Source organism: Rhamphochromis longiceps, linkage group LG6 (assembly GCF_057381845.1).
Source record: "Rhamphochromis longiceps isolate RC_006_pf linkage group LG6, R_longiceps_female_GT1.1, whole genome shotgun sequence".
Lineage (NCBI taxonomy): Eukaryota > Metazoa > Chordata > Actinopteri > Cichliformes > Cichlidae > Rhamphochromis > Rhamphochromis longiceps.
In genome coordinates, this window is record NC_140562.1 from 29,210,773 (window position 1) to 29,228,881 (window position 18,109).

Genomic DNA, 18,109 nt, shown 5'->3' on the forward strand with positions numbered 1-18,109 from the left:
GTCATGGTACCACTGTATGTTCCAAATCTACAACAACTGTATATAATGATAATATGTATATGCTAGAAAAAAATGTTTTCACTGACATTGTTCTGAAATAAAATAAAATAATGGCTTACTTCCATTTAGCAGTTTGAGGTCCAGGTGGCCCAGTGTCACACTAGAGTGGAACAGGTCCAACCTGTTAACAGCAGTGGTGATACTGTGTTTGTATTAGGGGACAAAATGGGGTTTGTAAGTCATTATTAAGGAGCCTTTCTAATGACTCACAGGCCTCTACGGAAGTAAGTAGAGTTGATGTTTGACTAAAGGTACCGGCCATGATGTAGGCACTATTTAAAGTGTACACATGGTTTAAGAGCTGCACCTCTGTGTGTGTTAGCAGTGTGTGTGGGGATGCCGGGAACCAGAATATGTAATCCAGCTGCTTTTTTTACATTCCAGGAATGCCTCCCACAGATTATTCCCTGCCCCTACAAGGAGCCAAGCCCAGCTCCTCCTCCCTCTTTCTTACTCTGGGAGCACTCACACACAGCACTTTAAAAACACTAAAACACACACACACACACACACACACACACACACACACACACACACACACACACACACACACACACACACACAGGAGGAAGCTATGCTTTTTCATGGTGGAGTGATGGAACCAGCAGGCTCCACCCCCAAGCAATGCTCAAGGCCAAATTCAAACATCACACCACTGGTTTGGCACCGCCCTCGTGCCAGCCTCATAGAAAGTGGTGAGATGTGACACGGGCTCCTTAATATATTTTGCTCACACTCGACATTCACGGACCAGCACTGGGTGACTCTCCTCTGTGATTCTGTCTCCTCCGGATTCTTTTTACGCACAGATACAACCGCGAACTCTTCCTTCTTTTTTCACATCTGTGCGCGCAGCTGACTTCTATTTTGTAGCTGACAATATAAGAAGAAACGGGACATGTTTGGGATTTGGAAGGGACTCGCCGGGCTGTCCGCTTGCTGGTGTCTGTTGATGCTTATTCATTGTTTGCCTCAAACAGGTAAGGAAATAGATTTCACGGTAACTGCATTTCCTTTCTCGTGTTTTTTTCTTTTCTTTTTTCTTTTTTTTTTTTAATGAAAGGTGTAATAACCTGATTCTTTGTATCGGTACATAAAGATATACAAGTCAATCATTTTGACGATAATTCCACAACGTGGTTTACGATTTCTGCATATATGAATGAATGTACGCACGGCGTTTTGATTGGTTCGTTTCGCTGTAAAATGAAACAGAACATCCAACCATGCTCGACTTGCCGGCCGGCTTTGAGTTTCGGGTGGGCGTGGCCCAAAAAGGCCGTTGTCAACGAATGGAGCTGGGAGGGGTGGAGGGTGCGGCTGAAAGGCGAGGCTTCCTCCTTCAAGCGGGATGCAGGAAATTGGATGCAAGAAAGTCTGCATTTTTACTGTAGCTGCGCACATTTGTTGAAAAGTATCCGAGGAAATAGCTTCGAAGTACTTTTACTGACTGCATAAAGAATGAGTTAATGTACATGTTAATGGACAGTTTGGACACTCAGAGGTTTCCAGGCCTCACAGAAGACAGGATGTAGCCTACGTTTTCCACTGTGACGCAAAATGGGGGAAACTGAGCCAGAAGAGACGCAGAAACCTTTGAATACAAATATGAACTAAAGAGAATTAACTGAACAAAGCAGATAATAAAAAGGCGGATATATCCCATAACTGGCTTAAATTGAATATTTAACACGAGGAAACATTAACATTCATTAAAAAGGGAATGAAACATTCATTTAATGAAGATTCAGTATTTAAAACGTGTTTAATTGTTCCCTCATATCATTAGCATTCAGGCTTTTGTGCCATGTTAAGTCTCGGGCTGATCCTTACATCGTACCATTGTCGTCCTCAAACATGGTCACTGAATGAGTGAACTCCCTCGGAGGAATCAATGTTCTGCAGCACAATTTTGCCCCCTGCTCCATTAACCCTCCCTAAAATCTGTACTCTCCAACAAGAGCTTTTCAGATTTCCGCTTCCATTCATCATATTTGCTAGTGTATGTATAGCTGTGCATGTCTGTGTGTGTGTGTGTGTGTGTGTAATAAAAGCCTTCGTTTTCCTACATGGGAGAAGAAACCTTTACAATGCAGTGACTCACAAATAGAGACACTTTATAGTCTTGCCTATTTATCATTTAGAAATACCTCCAGCTTTAGAGTATAGGAATCATTCACGCATTAACATAGTCTTTTCATAGGCTTAAAATACTAAAATTATTTGAAGGTTACAAAGTAAAGCATTGCAAGTTTTGCTCTTCTGCAGATGGCCACCTCACTATCAAGTCTTGCACTTGTTCAAAGCATGTTTCAATCTAACGTCATTCGAGCACATTACTGTCTTCATTTATCAGGCAATGACTCCACTGGACTCAATAAAGTGCAGCTACATGACCGGACTAATCATCATAAATCCAGACCTAATGCACAAGTGAGTGCTGCCGGTCCTCGTGATGGATATCCATCCTGGTTATTAATTAACTGCTGGGTATATGATTGAATAAATAAAACCTTCTCTTTATGAAGGCTTCTGGTGTGTGTATATTGCAGACACGTACCACAGAAAGACAGCAATGCATTGTTAGAGAACAAAGTCTCATGTAGTCACAAGGGATGATTGTTGTCACTCAGCATTGTGACTGATTCTGTAAAGCCAGTTTCTGCTGTCAGACAAGCTTCAGCTTTACTACATTTTGAACTGAACCATAGCGGCCGGGCATGTGTTTAAGGTAGTGCCTGAATAGCCTTGTATGGTAGTGTTGTATGTGTGAGGTCTGGTGGCTTTGAAGGTTTATACTGTGGGTATAAATAGAAACTGGAGGGTGCACTTTCTCTTGCAGAAACAAAGTACGCTCTACCTGAGCTGTCTGACATCCTGTTCAAACTAGTAAACATACTGGCAGTTTGTGGTCTTAGGTTTTAAGGCTCTAGCTGACTAGATAGACTAGAGGTAGTTTTTGATGCAGTAGTGATACTTATGAACTTAGTTTTCAGATTATAAACTGACTAAAAGTGATAAAGATCAGTTTCTATTTAAACTGCAGTGTTCACAAATTTGCTTTATGACATGTTATGAACAAAGTGGCAAACGAGGCCACGAACCGTTGGGGAATTTTTGAACATTGAGGTCTAAAAATGTCAAACACAAAACAGAGAGAACTTACCAGTATATCACTGTCATCAGCCAGGTGCAAACTTTAATTTTGTCTCTGAGAAAGACTTACGGTAAAGAGTTCATGGAAACCTCATTTTACTTAGCAGTCTTAATGAGAGACTAAAGAGACTTGTGGGAAACATTAGCAGTGGAAAATGAAAACATAGGCTTGGGAAGTTTATATTTTCCACCCATGGGGACGAGGTTGAAAGTTTAAAGATCGGGAAGAAGCAGCTTTTAACCTGCTTTGGTTCCTCCTTTTTTTTCAGTGGATTCAATTTAAATGGCTGCTTCATAAAGGGGAAATGAGTGCGAGTTCTTTAAAGTTTGCTGTAGATGTAAAATGAGCACTGAATAACGTGCTCTATGTGCGTTAGTTCTTTAGTATGTTTTGGAAAGTCTGTTCCTGGAACCTCTGCTGGCTGTTTGCCAGGCTTCATCCTACGTTTGTGTCAGAAGTGGACATGCAGAGCGTTTTTTTCCCCCCTTTAAGGGAAACTGAGACTCAACTAAATGTTGCTAAAATAGCAAGACAAGAAATACAGTACATTTCTCAATTCAGTGTTACTTTTCACAGTGCCAGAAAAGCAGGGAGGCAACCCTTGGCCACATATCAAGTGTTGAGAAAGCATCCTCTCTTTGTGCTATAACCATCCGCACCAACTTATCGTAATCAGTCAGACCTGTTCTGTTTCTTTTGTAACGCGTCATCACTCATTTACACTTCTGGGATGACAGAATTTCTTCTGTTTAGAGCCTCCGCCTCCATCTGCGGGTCACTGTGGTGATGCTGTTATGAGGAATGCCACTTTGGGACCAATCAGCAACTGGTGGTGTGATGGTTCAACTCCTCCCATGCTATTGTCTTAAAGGGATAGCCTGACAATAAGCTAAGCCTCCAGGTCACAGGAGGGACAGGCACTCAGGAGGGGATGGAGGATGACGCATATTTGGGGCAGTGTCCGGCTTTTTTTAATGGCTATTTCACTGAGGTGACCGCCGCGACCTGTGAGCCTGAAAGAAACCATGGTCAGTTTAAGGTTGCAAAGCTTTAAACTTTTAAACACAGTAGTGAAACGTTTGTCTCCTACATGAAACGATGCTTTGCCATGGTCCATCTGTACACATCTGATGTGGCACACGTTTAAGCCACATAAACCAGGGTATTTACCCAGATAAACAACTCTTTGCTGAAGAGAGAAACGAGACTGAATACATTTTCTGTTTTTGTCTATATCTTTTGACTAAGTTTGTAAAAACTGGGCCTTGCATGTGAATGACTTCGGGGGAATAATTCTTTGTCCAAATACTTTATATTGAAGTCACTTTGATTAGTTCTAACATGAGACACAGTGTCAATAACTTAATTTGTTAATTTCCTGAGTGAAGCAATAAGAAAAACCTGTTTTTTCTCTCCCTTTTTTTACAGCATCACTTATCCGTACTTCACTGACTTTGACTCTGAGTAACACATTAACAAATTTCCTTTGTTAGCACATTTGGATTTGTTTTCTTTTTTACACCGTTGTTTGTCTGAACTTCAGTGGCCTTCAGTTGTAATTTTTTCCCTCCGTGTGTATTTTTCAGTCATTCAACAGCACAGTAATAACATTTTTTAGGGCCAATAAGCTGTGAGCTAATTGATGAGTGAGGGTGGCAGTTTGTCCTCACGTCACACTGAACTCCAGTTGTGATTTTTGTCTTTCACAGATGCAGCCTACATATGCAAAGCCAATCAGTTTAAGTGCGGAAATGGGAGGTGCATCACCCGCAGGTGGATTTGTGATGGAACTGATGATTGTGGTGATGGAAGTGATGAGCTGCCCGCTAGCTGCGGTATGTTATCACATATCAGCTACACCTTACACTTGGGATTCTTGAGGTTTTTTTATGCTTGACTGACCAATTTCCTGATAATTTTTTAATATTTAGAAAATATTTAAAAAAACAGAAAGTTCACTAACTTATAATTCAAATTAAAAAAAAGTTTTGGATCAAACTGTCACCACAGGGAATCAGAAACACATTAACAAAGTCACTGCAGCTTCTACAAGTAAATGATTGTTAAGCTTTACGACATAATAGCAAAAAGCTGTGTCTCTCTGTGGTCACGTGAAATGAGTCACGCTTCATGTTTCTCTCCTCAGGAGTCAAAATCTGTCGGGATTCGCAGTTCAGCTGTGGCGATCCCATGAGCCAGTGCATACCAAAAGACTGGCAATGTGACGGCAAAGCCGACTGTACTAACGGCGCTGATGAGAAAAACTGCAGTAAGTTTTCTACCAGAGCCGAGTTTTTCTACACCTCAAAGTTCATGCTAAAGCATCCACAAACAAGACACGACTAACTGAAAGTGTTTTTGGCAAGAATGAATTTTGTTCAATGTATAATAATAATATCTCAAAAGGGATTTGAAGAACAGACTTAAAGTCAAGTAATCTTTAAAAAAAAAGCTAATACTAGTAGTGTATTTATAATCCTGAAGTCTAGTTAATACATATAAATAAATATGTAATAAGTGTTGTTATTGATATCATAATTGATCGATTTCTAACTCCTATCCTCCTCTCATGTTTCACCACAGCGGCCAAGCAGTGTGACGACCGTGAGTTTCGTTGTGCCAATGGCCAGTGCATATCCAAGAGCTTTGTTTGCGACAGCGACAACGACTGCTCAGATGGCTCAGATGAGGCGTCCTGTCCCAAACCCACCTGTAACTCTCGCTCCTTCCAATGCAACAACTCAATGTGTGTGCCTGCGATATGGCGCTGCGATGGAGACAGAGACTGCTCCGATGGGTCTGACGAGTGGCCCCAGAACTGTGAAGGAAGGAAGCCAGAGAAGACGTGCAGACCTCACGAGTTCCAGTGTGCGAATGGGGACTGTATCCCTGGCAACTGGAAGTGTGACGGAGGGTTCGACTGCCAGGATCGTTCGGACGAGGCTAATTGCAGTGAGTTTTTAAAAATTTCTTTATTGTTAAAGCCAACCTGCACATTACATTTTTAATGGAGACTGACAGTAAATATTTTCTGGAGGTACTGGTATTATGTTTCTTCTTATTCTAATCTCTATTCCATTACTCTCTCTCTCCATCTCTCTTTTTGTGTTTTCGTTCATTTACCTTCTTCCTTCTCTTCCAGCTCATTCCACTTGCCGCTCAGATGAGTTCCAGTGTAAGGACGGCACCTGCATTAACAAAAGCCTCCAATGTAATGGACGTGCTGACTGCGGGGACCTCACTGATGAGATTGAATGTGATACAGGTAAAAAGATTTCATTCAGTTTCACCCACAAACTGTAATCAAAAGCTTCTTTCTTGAAAAGAAAGAAAGTCCCACATGATTACATTGCGGTCTCATTCATACTCCCCTGGTCTCTTCCACAGTATGTGAAGGCCCAAACAAGTTCCAGTGTCGCAGTGGGGAGTGCATCGACACGGAGAAAGTGTGCAACAAGCAGAACGACTGCAAGGACGGGTCTGATGAACCAGCGAAAGAGTGTGGTAAGTGAAGTCATCTTGTACACATTCATGGCTGCCAGCCTGTAGGGAAATATGACTAGAATACCTGACTTGACCTACATAGCTTGTGGTTTGAATGAGTAAATTCCCGGTCAGCTAAGGATTTGGTTGTCGTGAATATTATTTGAAAGCTTTTTGCCTGTTTGTCTCTGCAGACAACAATGAGTGTCTGACCGGAAATGGCGGCTGCTCTCACTACTGCAACGATCTGAAGATTGGCTACAACTGCTCCTGCCCTGCTGGATACAGGCTGAAGGCGGACAACAAAACCTGTGAAGGTGAGCGGACGGAGACATTTAAAATTCTGCCTCTTAAGAACCAGACAGATCGTAAACATGTCATTTAACAATGTGCACAATAGAAACAAACAAATGAGCCAACTTCTTCAATTCTGCAGACATTGACGAATGTGCTGAGCCAGACACTTGCACTCAGATCTGCATCAACTTGCCAGGCAGCTACAAGTGTGATTGTGAAGAGGGCTATATGATTGACCCTGCGACCAAAACTTGCAAGGCTGAATCAGGTAATGTTAGAAAGAAAGCCCACTTAAACCCACTTAACGCTTGATCCTGTGACGCAACCTTCAGACAAGACAAGCAAGTTTAACCGAACTGTCCTCCTCTGCCTCCACCAGGCTCAGTGCCCACCTTGTACTTCACCATCAAACACGAGGTGAGGAAGCTGACAGTGGACCGCAGCGAGTACGTGCGTGTGATCCCACAGCTGAAGAACGCAGTGGCTCTCGACATGGATATGCCAAACAAGATGATCTTCTGGTCTGACCTGTCTCTGAAGAAAATCTACAGGTAAGAATCTTTATCTGTGTCCTTTCTTTTTTACATTTCTTTATGAGTTTCTTGCTTCATTTTGCATAGTATGGAGTGGCTCTCATTCAAGACCCATGATGCAGATGAAATTAATCTCTCCACTCTTGCCTTCCTCCAAACAGTTCTATGATAGATGTGGCTGGCAATTCCTCTCACCACAATGTGGTGGTTGAAAGTGGGATAGAGGCCCCAGAGGGCATTGCGGTGGACTGGATCCATGGCAACATCTACTGGACTGACAGTGTTTTGAAGACTATTTCTGTAGCAACAACGGATGGCGGTATGAGGAAGACCCTGATCGCAACGGACCTGGACAAGCCACGAGCCATCACAGTCGATCCAGTAAACAAGTAAGTGTTTAAACAGACATCACAGCGAGTACGTTTCCTTAGATTAATGTCACTAGATCCACTGAACATATAACACCTGTTCTTAAACAGCTCCATTGGCTTCCAATTTACCTCGGTGTCAATTTCAAGATCCTGCTTCTCACTTTCAAAGCGCTTCATAACCTTGCTCCTCCATATCTATCCGATCTTCTCCATACATACTCACCCCTCCGTACACTCCGCTCTTCTTCAGCTTCCCTTCTGTCAGTTCCACCTGCTCGCCTGACTACCATTAGACTCAGAGCCTTTAGTTGTTCTGCCCCGAGACTTTGGAATGCACTTCCACTTGCTCTCCGGACCACACACTGTCTCACCACTTTTCAATCACGTCTCAAGACTCATCTATTTAGAATTGCATACACCTGATCTGTCTGAGTCCATTTTTACCTTGCCCAGTTTTTATATTTGCCTTTATACTTTTATGACTGTTTATGTCTAAATTTTATTTTACCATATTTAATATATATTTTTTGCTGCTATTGCTCATGTGTTTTTGTAAGGTGACCTTGAGGGTCTGAAAGGCGCCTATAAATAAAATGTATTATTATAGTTTGACATGAACTGGTGCGTTTTGTCTTTAGCCTCATGATTTCTTTACTGTGTCCTCTTTAGTTTGATGTACTGGACAGACTGGGGTGAAGAAGCTAAGATTGAGAAGAGTGGGCTGAACGGTGCAGATCGCACTACTTTAGTAAAAGACAACATTGTGTGGCCGAATGGCATCACCCTGGGTAAGCACAGCTTCCTGAATGCATTTTTAGCAGTGATTTTTATTTACTGTGTAATGAAAATATCGTAGTCAAAACTATTATTTGTGTGTTTCATTTTCTTACCAGACATGGTCAACCAACGTCTATACTGGGTGGACTCCAAGCTGCACTCTCTCTCCAGCATCGATGTGAATGGAGGGGCCCGACACAGTCTCATTATTAATGAGGAAAAACTCTCCCACCCACTCTCCCTGACAGTCTTTGAGGTTAGTGATGAAGGCAGTGTATTCCCAGATTAACTATGACTCAGTAAGGTCAAAGGGATTGTTGTTATTTGATTAAACTGCCACTAAGGATGAATCCTTTTGGTAATGATTGCAGGACGGGAACCACAAATCTGCCTGACTTATTGGCAACACTAGTTGTTTTCTTAAATTGCTAAAACCAGCCAGTCCAAGTCTAACAAAGTTCACGGAGGGTTTTTATCTGAAATGGTTTAACATACAAAGCCAGAGCTTCAATTGTTGAGCACCGCACTAATTCTTAATCGGTTTAACTCAAGTTGTATTTCTTTCTAAAAACAGGAGAAAGTATTTTGGACAGACATGAACAACGCTGCTGTGTTTAGTGCCAACCGCTTGACAGGAAGCGACATCACTGAGCTGGCAAACGACCTGGGCCAGCCAGAAGACATCATACTGCACCACAACCTCAAGCAGCCAGCCAGTAAGGAAACATTTGTACATTAGAGATATTAAAAAATAATCTGTGAAATTAGAATCTTTTTTTCTAATGCCTTCCCTGTTTTATTTTAGGTTCGAACTGGTGCACGAATGGAGGTTGTGAGTTCCTGTGCCTACCTGCCCCTCAGAACGACCCACAGTCTCCCAGATACACCTGTGCCTGTCCTGATGGCATGGTCCTGGGACCTGACATGAAGAAATGCGTGGCAGGTAAACGTCCGCTCCTCTTGTTACTAAAAAAGATAGAATTTGACATCAAATCCTGAAATTAAACCCTTTATTTTTATTTTGCAGAAAGCACAGCTGCGCCTCCCAAAACTGCTGCTCCGCTCCCACCAAAAGGGCCCACAGATCCTGCTACACCCAGGCAGCCAGACCCGACCACAACTACAACCACCAAGAAACCCACAACTACCTCTGCTGTGCAGCCTAATCAGAAAACAGAGAAGCCTGCCGTCACTGCTCAAGGTACAGAAACTTTCTTTACATTTTTAGACACTCAGATTATTGTTCTCATCCTATTTATGATTTTTTTTTTAATTGTGGCCAAAAACACTGATGCTGCTTTTGGTATCATATTGTATGTATGTATTTTTCTAACTTTTGCCAAAATAGAATTTATTATTTTGACATTTACTGTATACTGGCACTGTTACAACAACAGAAAGCTAACTACTTACTTACTGCCTGGTTGAAATGACCAGTAGTAGTTTTATTGAATGATATTTATTTATTGGGTGATATGATGTTGAGTTATATCTTTATGGGTAATTTTATGGCTAACTTCCTAGACTCACTCCACTGGGTGTGACGCTAAGCTAACTGTCTTCTGGCTCATGTCAAATAAGATGTTATCGTTTTTTAAGAGACTGTATGAAGAAAACATTTATTTTCTGCTTTTGCAGGTGACAGACAAGCAGCCGTGCAGCCTGAAGAAGCCCCACCCTCCCACCCTGTTGCTCTCTACGTTGTGTTGCCACTGAGTAAGTCCTACTTTTTAGCTCTTCACAGCTCTCTGTGAAACAAAACATGATATCTTAAACTTGCTCACTTACTCAAGGATACTTAATCTGCTCTCTTTTTCATTGAATGGCATTGTAACTCTTCTCTTCTGCAGTGATTTTGGCTCTTCTGGTATTTGGAGCAATGTACCTCTGGAGACACTGGCATAGGAAGAACACCAACACCATTCACTTTGACAACCCCGTGTACCAGAAAACCACCGAGGATGAGTTACACATCTGCAGGAATGGCTCTGACGGCTACGTGTATCCTGAGGTATCTTAACCTAAAACCATTTTAGAAATATTGTTTCTAAAAAAAAAAAAAGATTAATTAATCAGTTTGAAAGCTTTGCTCATACGATGTTGCTCCTTTTTTTTCCAGCGGCAAATGCTGAGCATGGATGACACGGATATGGCTTGACCTGCCAATGAAGAAAAAACTCGTTTTATTTGAAGTGCTGGAAACAAGAACCGCTGCTTAACAACATCATTCCCTTTCTCCGTTGACCTCATTGTGTGGCTTATGTCTCTGACCTCAGCACTGTGCCGTCCAAGCCTGCAAAAGGGTTGAAAGAAAAGGAAACAATCTTTGAAACTTAGGAAAATAGGGCATAAAGCAGTCCGACCACTAAATTATTACTAAATGAAGGACTATTGGATAGTTTCAGTAGATGATGTTCTTAGTCCTGGAGCCGTGATTCTTTTGATGCTATCTATGTTTTTTATGCCTAAAAAACATAGATAAAAAAAAGATACAGATTGTTACAACACCTTTAGGTGCCGATTTACGAGCTTAACTTGAAAAGCCTAAACCATGTTGTCTTAACACTCCCGTAAGCCTTCCAGTCACACTCTTTTAGGTTAGTGAAGTTTATGGATGCACATACAGTAAATGCCTTAGTAATCGCACTCCACTGATAGTCTTCACAGCATCATATATAGCCTTCTGTTATCCTGCATACAGAGTTTGACAGTCAGTCATTTATATTGCCGTCATCTCTAATGTTTTCTGTTTGAATCCATAAGATATGAGTGTGGTGGATTACATATGGTTTACACTGTAAATCACCAAAGCTGCTACGTTTTCTGAAGTTAACCAAAATGAAGAAAATGCTTGAAAATCCTTTTTTCTTCTTTTTTTTCTGTTTCTTGCTATGAAGATAATTAAGGTAAAAGTGATTGTAGATGATTTCTTACACAGCTCTATGAACTGTTTCTGTATATATTTTCTGTAAATATATCTTGGTGTCGTCTTTTTACGTTTGTAAATTTTAATCGAGAAACACTGTAAATAGGTAATAGATTATTTTATTTATTTATGGAAATATGAGAGCTACGGTTTTTGATTGTTGTCTGCTGGCTGTGAATGTGGTACTTACTACATGTTAAGTGAGGTGTTTTAATAGAGGTGGGCTAACCTCTACGTCGTGCAGCTGTTATTTAAGTTATGTCAGTCAAACCTTTGCGTACGCTGCTCAGTTTCCCGGACAAGTCACCACACCTGAGAACTCTTATTAGCATTTTAAGGTTTACACAGCAGCACTGAAGAAACTTATTATTCCTTACTCCTTTGCTTTTTCAATACAGCCGTGAATCAGATAACTTATTTTTCTTTTTCTTTTACTGTGATGTTTTGTTTTGATTGTGGGATTGAGGCACATACAGCACGACTGTACACAAAGCATAATGTTCTCATTCAACTCAGAATGTATGTATATCTTCTTCTCTTTGTTAAATGCACATATCTTTTTTTTTTTCCTTTTCGGTTGTGTTGGTATTTTTTTAATAAAATACAAAAAAGGAAATATTTCTAATGTCTCCCTTGGCTCATTTTTAAAAAAGAGATAGCATGTATGAATGTGGTGCTGAAGTACTCTAGTCTCAGGAAATGCAGTGCAATAAACTCCATAAACTTCTCACAGGTGAAAAAATAGTGTAACCATTACATTGAGAGCCTCTGTAGTGTAATGGTTTACACATTTCAAGGGAAATATCCCTGGTTCAATTCTGGGATGACGACATCTGCATTGGTCAAGTAATAAAGTTGTTGCTGTAGCTTCAACCAACCTCTTCTGCTCTTCTCCACAAACTTAGCAATAGGTGAAGTTGTGCCAGAAATTTCCATTGTGTTTCAATCTCAGGAGGAGACACAAGTCCCTCGGGGGTTGCATCAGAAACAGTATCCATCTGTGAATAAGAAGAAGCTGACAGTAGGTTTGTAAGTACTACACAGCCCTAGTGTGATGATTAAAATTATATCATACACAACATACCTCATAACACAAGCACCTTCAACCCTGGGGACACTTGTACTTAGACCAAAGAACAACCTGAGCTATTTTTGAAGGTTTCTGAGTGAGGTGTATTAATTAAAGAGGATCCACAATGGACGTATTCACTAATACCATTTTTATAAGGTTGTAATTTGAAGAAAAACCCCTGATGATGAACATAGGGAGACTTATAATAGTCGGGAAAAAAAATCTTTCATCCTCGAGCCCAATTCTTTTTTCAAGTGGACGTTTAAAGCATTTAAATGTGAAGCTGATCACCTGGCTGAATGTTTGCCCTTCACTGCCAGGGCTAATTATTTAACACAACATACAATGGATGTCTGTTGACCCTGTTTTTCTTTTGTTGCCTAGAAATGCTGCCATTACTTTCCAAACACAATAAAATAAGCACACACAGTGTATAATAGTGCTGCAGCTAATAACCATTAAACTCTCATCCAGCAATTCTATTCTTTGTATTTTTCCAGAGAACAATGGGGAACTTTGTGTCCTTAAGCAAACATAAACAAATCATTTTTATCACATTCAAATAAGCGTCATTTCACCTGTTGTTGGGTTTTGTTTTGTTTTTTTACAGAGAGACATGTGGTTTAAAACACTTAAATAAAGAAAAGCCAATACCCTCTATTCATTACAACAGACAGGGGCAGCTTTTTGATTCGGTTACAGCGCAGCAGAGAATAATGCATCCATGTACTCTAATGCTTATTTTTCACCGGGAATTTAATGGCTGTCCTAATTCTGCAAAGAGTTTACTAATGGGACTTGAGTTGGTGGTTTATATTCTTGTCTTGTCATCTTAATGGACAAAAATTAAGTTTGAAAATAAACTCTTTTTTTTTCATCTCTGTACTGAGAATTTCCGAGTGGAATTGCTCTCTATTTACCCATATGCATATGGATATCCATTAAAGATAAATGGCCAAACACATTATCCTTAATGCCCTGTGGTCAAGCAGTACACATGCATAATTCAGCCTAAGTCATTAAAGAAAAGGAAAGAAAGTGCAGCACTGTTTGAAGAGTCCAAGATGGCCCGACACACTAATAAACAAGAACAACCAAAACACATCCCCTCATAAATCTAATAACCCTCCTACATAACTCTGGTTCTCCTCTGTGTATTAAAAGGGTGCAGAGAACACTAGTGCTGGTCACTAAGGAAGAGGTGCTGTATCTTTAATAGCAACTAGAATAATTCATCCAACTGATATAGTCCACTTCATGGAAAAATTAAGACACACTGCAAGTATATAAACCAATGACAGAGACCATGAAGACTTGTTAAGTAACAGCCTGATGAAGCCTGCGCCTCTTTCGGCATCTAATTCTATAGTCGGGGAGGAGATGAAAACTGAAAATGACAAAAAGAAATAAAAGATGCAAACTGGAAATATTTAGGAAAACACCATCAGTTTATGACACTATTTGTTCTGTGGTATGAGACTTATTTTTCATTTGTTTTTATCTTATTTAGTTTTTATTTTTGTGTTCAGTTGGCTTAATTTCCAGAGTGTTGTTGGTATTGTTGTGTTGTAAATTTATCGTAAAGAGTTTGTTGATCAGATTAATGAGTGGCTGTGGCACAGTTTGCTGGTAGTGACAGGATAGGCAGGACTTGTCAATACTCAAGAACACCAGGGAAAGACAGAAGCTGGGTGGTCCAGGCAGTGATCCAAGCAGGTGTTGAGGGAACCCACTTGAGCAGAACGGCTGAGATGCGACAGGGTGTGGAGGGGAGCAGACAATGAACCAGGTGATAGGTGTGACTGTCATCAGGCCTAACATTCTTCTAATGACAGAGCCATCGAGGCAGGTAGTCCTCCTGGAGTTGACTGCTCGCTGGGAAGATGGGATGTCAGTGGCATTTGAGAGGAAGAGGGAAGCTTACATTCCTCCCCGAATGAGGTCAGCAGCCAACAGTTTTCCAGAGAGCCACTCTACAGGTCTATCAAGCTACTGGGGATCAGGGAACTGCACAGCAAGATAGCCATCAGGCACATCACTGATGCAGCTGAAAAGACACCAAGATTGTTGTGGACCAAAAGGGTGAACCCACAAGCTACCTTTATACAAGTTGGGACTGGTTACCCCTGACTGAGTTGTCTAGACAAGGGCGGATCATATTGAAAGACCTGAAAAACCAGAGGTTACACCACTAATGATGTGTCTAGGTTGCAGCATAGGGTGTGAGTCAAAACTCAAGTTTCACATCATTGTTACTCTAAGTTTTTAAAACAAGAGGTGCAGTGATCAGCACTGCTGCCTCACAGCAAAAAGATTGTTTAGCGAAAGTTGTGGGGGCTGATAAACTCAGATAAACAGTTTTGTATTTTGTTGCAAAGTGTTGAAGTTAGTAAAAAGGGCCCGTTATCTAATCTAGACTGTAAATTACAGCAAGTCATATACACTCACTCACTTCCTTACTGTATCATTGTGTTGTGAAAGCACTACTCTAAGGTATGCTGAGTAAAAGAGAGTAACAGTCATGCTAACCCATAAGTTCCAATTCATATATGTGGTATACTTCTGTGTTCTGCACAATAAACAATAAAAAAGGTCTTTCTATAAAAGCTAAAAGGTAACATCATGATAGGACAGAAGGAAGTTAAGTGAGTTTTCCTCATAATACTCGGCTGATTTTAACAGAGAAGTAAAGACATGATTAAAACGAAGTCATAAAGGTTTAATTTTATGGACTGTGCATGCAGCACAAGTATTACTCGTGTGATGGTTACCTACTGTACTATCTATCTGTTTGCATATTAGAGGGATGTCTCTTTGCCAGGACACAAAGTAAGCCATCAAAAGATAAATAACATAAATAATTATTGGACTTATTTTAGGACTGTGTTTATGGCATATCATAAAGAGAACTAAAGTGTGATTTGACGTCACGTTTGGGCCCTGCTCGTACGATGGTACATGCTGCATCATCGTCACGTTGACTCACTGGAAAGCTGTGGTATGTTGTCTGTCAAGAACTGGGATCCACATTCCACTTGAAAATTTCCACACCCAACAGTCTCACATCTGCTCGAGGCCAAATGTCATCTCTATATTTTGCACAATTGCTTTTCAGTCAGCTTGTGGTTGCATATTTAAATCAAACGATTTGGCCTGATTGCATGTACGGTAAAACAGCATATCCAGAAAACTAAGCCTTATTTTTCCCTCGCCACCAGCATCACTGTTGACACTCGGATAGTTTGCTTGAGAACCATTGTCTGTATACCCAGGAGACAATAGATACCCTTGGGGCTCAGGTGACTAGTGACACCTGTTCCCCGCTATGCTGGCTTTCATCTGCATCTTCTAATCGCCTCACCATTTACATATGTTTGTTGTCTTACGATTGGCCTAGTGGCAAAAAAAGGGTGGAGCTCAATCTCACACCACTGATTCGTAAGCAAAGGGGAGTGTTTACGAAAACCGGCTGTGGGAGGAGATGGGTGACAGATGGAGGACAGATATTCCCCTGTCAGGTTACCAAACAGAGTACCAAATGTCCCGATGGCAAGGTAACAGCAACAACCTGTTTTGCTTTTGTTTGACGTTGTAGAGGCCAAACGGGTTTGCTATCTCTCGGCTGATACGTGTGCTGTAAAATGGAAAGCTGTTTGTTTTAACACACTGTAAAATGAAGAGGCTCCATTGGATGAGGAGAAAAGTGCAAAGTCAGGTACATCTCTGCTGGACAGTCGACATCCGGTCCAAAGCTAGCACTCACAGCCTTTATTTTCAATGATATTAGTTTCACCCCCCGAGCCACCATGCTGAGTTCAACCGCCCTGATCCCAGCAGCCTCCGTTTGCTTTCGCATAGTGTTGACAGTCAAAGTTTTGGTGTTTCCCATAGAATCATGATTTTGTATTACACTTTATCTCACACATCCAAGCTCACTAATGTTTCTAGCACCTGTGGAGAGATAAGGATACAAATCTCGAGTCATTATAAGTAAGAAATTAACTCTTATGCTTAGCTAATGCCTAAATATGGTGAATTATTATTGCTGTGCTGTATATTTACCATGTTCAGGTGAGTTTTACTGGTATCTTGCATAGTACAAAATACTACCCTACTGTATCTGGAGATATCATGGGAGCATCAGTTAAGAAAATTAATTAATATTAATTTTACATTAACATTAATCACAATGATTAAGTGGTTTAATTTGAGTGGTGTTTTGCTGAAATGTCTTACATTTGCTCCTGATTTTAAGTCACATTAAGACAGGTATGATCAAGACCGTTTCTATTTTATATATAAATGAATGGATTTAAAATAATTGAGACTTTAGATATACGCAACAGATATATTTCCAGTGTCATAGTAAGACAAATGTATCAACCCTGTTAAAATTGACGATGACCATTTTCTACTGATGGCACTGTGGAAAACTCTGCACAGCAAATCATGTTAATAACATTAGGGCATTGTGAGTGATTGTTTTGCCATCAAAATGCAGAAAAGGTAGGTGAAAGAGAAGAAAAAAAAATTCTATCCAAATCAAAGAAAACCATTTTTAAGTTTTAATTATTTATTTATTTATTTGTTTGTTTGTTTTGTACTCAAAGATAAAAAGCTAGGATCTAAGATTAAATCCCACTTTGGCTACAACATTGCAAATAATATTTAATGCTCTGCTGAATTTTAGATTCTGCAGACATTTCAGGTCAAAACCAACCCTCAGTCATGCTCACTTCCTTAAGCTGACATGGACACAATTTCCAATGGATGCAGATTAAAACATCTGAAGTATTTTAATACAATTAGGAGTGGGAATACTATTGTTTTGTTGTCAAGTGTGTAAGCAGCAGGAAATTATTTTTCTTCTCGTCTGACTATTGCTTCCCTATTTTTGCAGCCGTTTCTGTTCTGCCATTGTCATTTCTGTATAGTTCAGATAACATCAACTAATAAGGGAGAGCCAAACACATACTCTACTCTGCTCATTGCTAAATGTTAAATGAAGACGCAGAGACGCTGTTACCTAAAACGAAAAACATTTCTAGATCTCGAATGGAAAAAGCTGCACAGTGCTAAGAAACTGTAGCGGCACACAATTTTAATTAAAATGCATCATATAAAATGACTAATATCGGCGCACCAGCCTATTCTGAGTCACTTCTACTGTATCTTATATCCTGTGTGAATGCAACATGTCTAAGGTGTGCCTTTCTTTTTTATAGCTAAGATAAAGTAATTTATCATTAGGAAAAAAAAGTGACGAGATAAGAGGAACCAACCCTATATTTTCAAAAGGAGTGGGATACTGGAAACGACTGATCTCCATCTGGTGTCCTGATGCAAATGTTCACACGCGCATGTTATTCTAAGGCAAGCCTCTTTACACACAGATGATAAGTGGAGGCTGAGATCTGAGGCATAATACCATAC

General features: G+C 40.4%; 1 protein-coding gene across 1 annotated transcript; it reads left to right on the forward strand.

Annotated features, from left to right (window-relative positions):
• Positions 1–743: 743 nt before the first annotated feature.
• On the forward strand, positions 744–12,222 carry LOC146668227 (low-density lipoprotein receptor-like). The gene is made up of 18 exons (XM_085410116.1): positions 744–1,040; positions 4,927–5,052; positions 5,364–5,486; positions 5,801–6,169; positions 6,360–6,482; positions 6,605–6,721; positions 6,895–7,017; positions 7,137–7,265; positions 7,377–7,548; positions 7,692–7,919; positions 8,571–8,689; positions 8,795–8,934; positions 9,253–9,394; positions 9,484–9,621; positions 9,706–9,879; positions 10,317–10,394; positions 10,529–10,689; positions 10,798–12,222. Exons 1-18 carry the CDS (start codon positions 959–961, stop codon positions 10,834–10,836), a joined length of 2,583 nt encoding a protein of 860 aa, XP_085266242.1. The 5' UTR covers positions 744–958; the 3' UTR covers positions 10,837–12,222.
• The last annotated feature ends 5,887 nt before the right edge of the window (positions 12,223–18,109 follow it).

Excerpts from the sequence above, each read along its gene's own strand:
- LOC146668227 (XM_085410116.1), top strand. The coding sequence starts at position 959 with ATGTTTGGGATTTGGAAGGGACTCGCCGGGCTGTCCGCTTGCTGGTGT. Across the intron at positions 5,487-5,800 it reads CGCTGATGAGAAAAACTGCA|CGGCCAAGCAGTGTGACGAC; the intron begins GTAAGTTTTCTA and ends GTTTCACCACAG. Across the intron at positions 9,395-9,483 it reads CAACCTCAAGCAGCCAGCCA|GTTCGAACTGGTGCACGAAT; the intron begins GTAAGGAAACAT and ends GTTTTATTTTAG.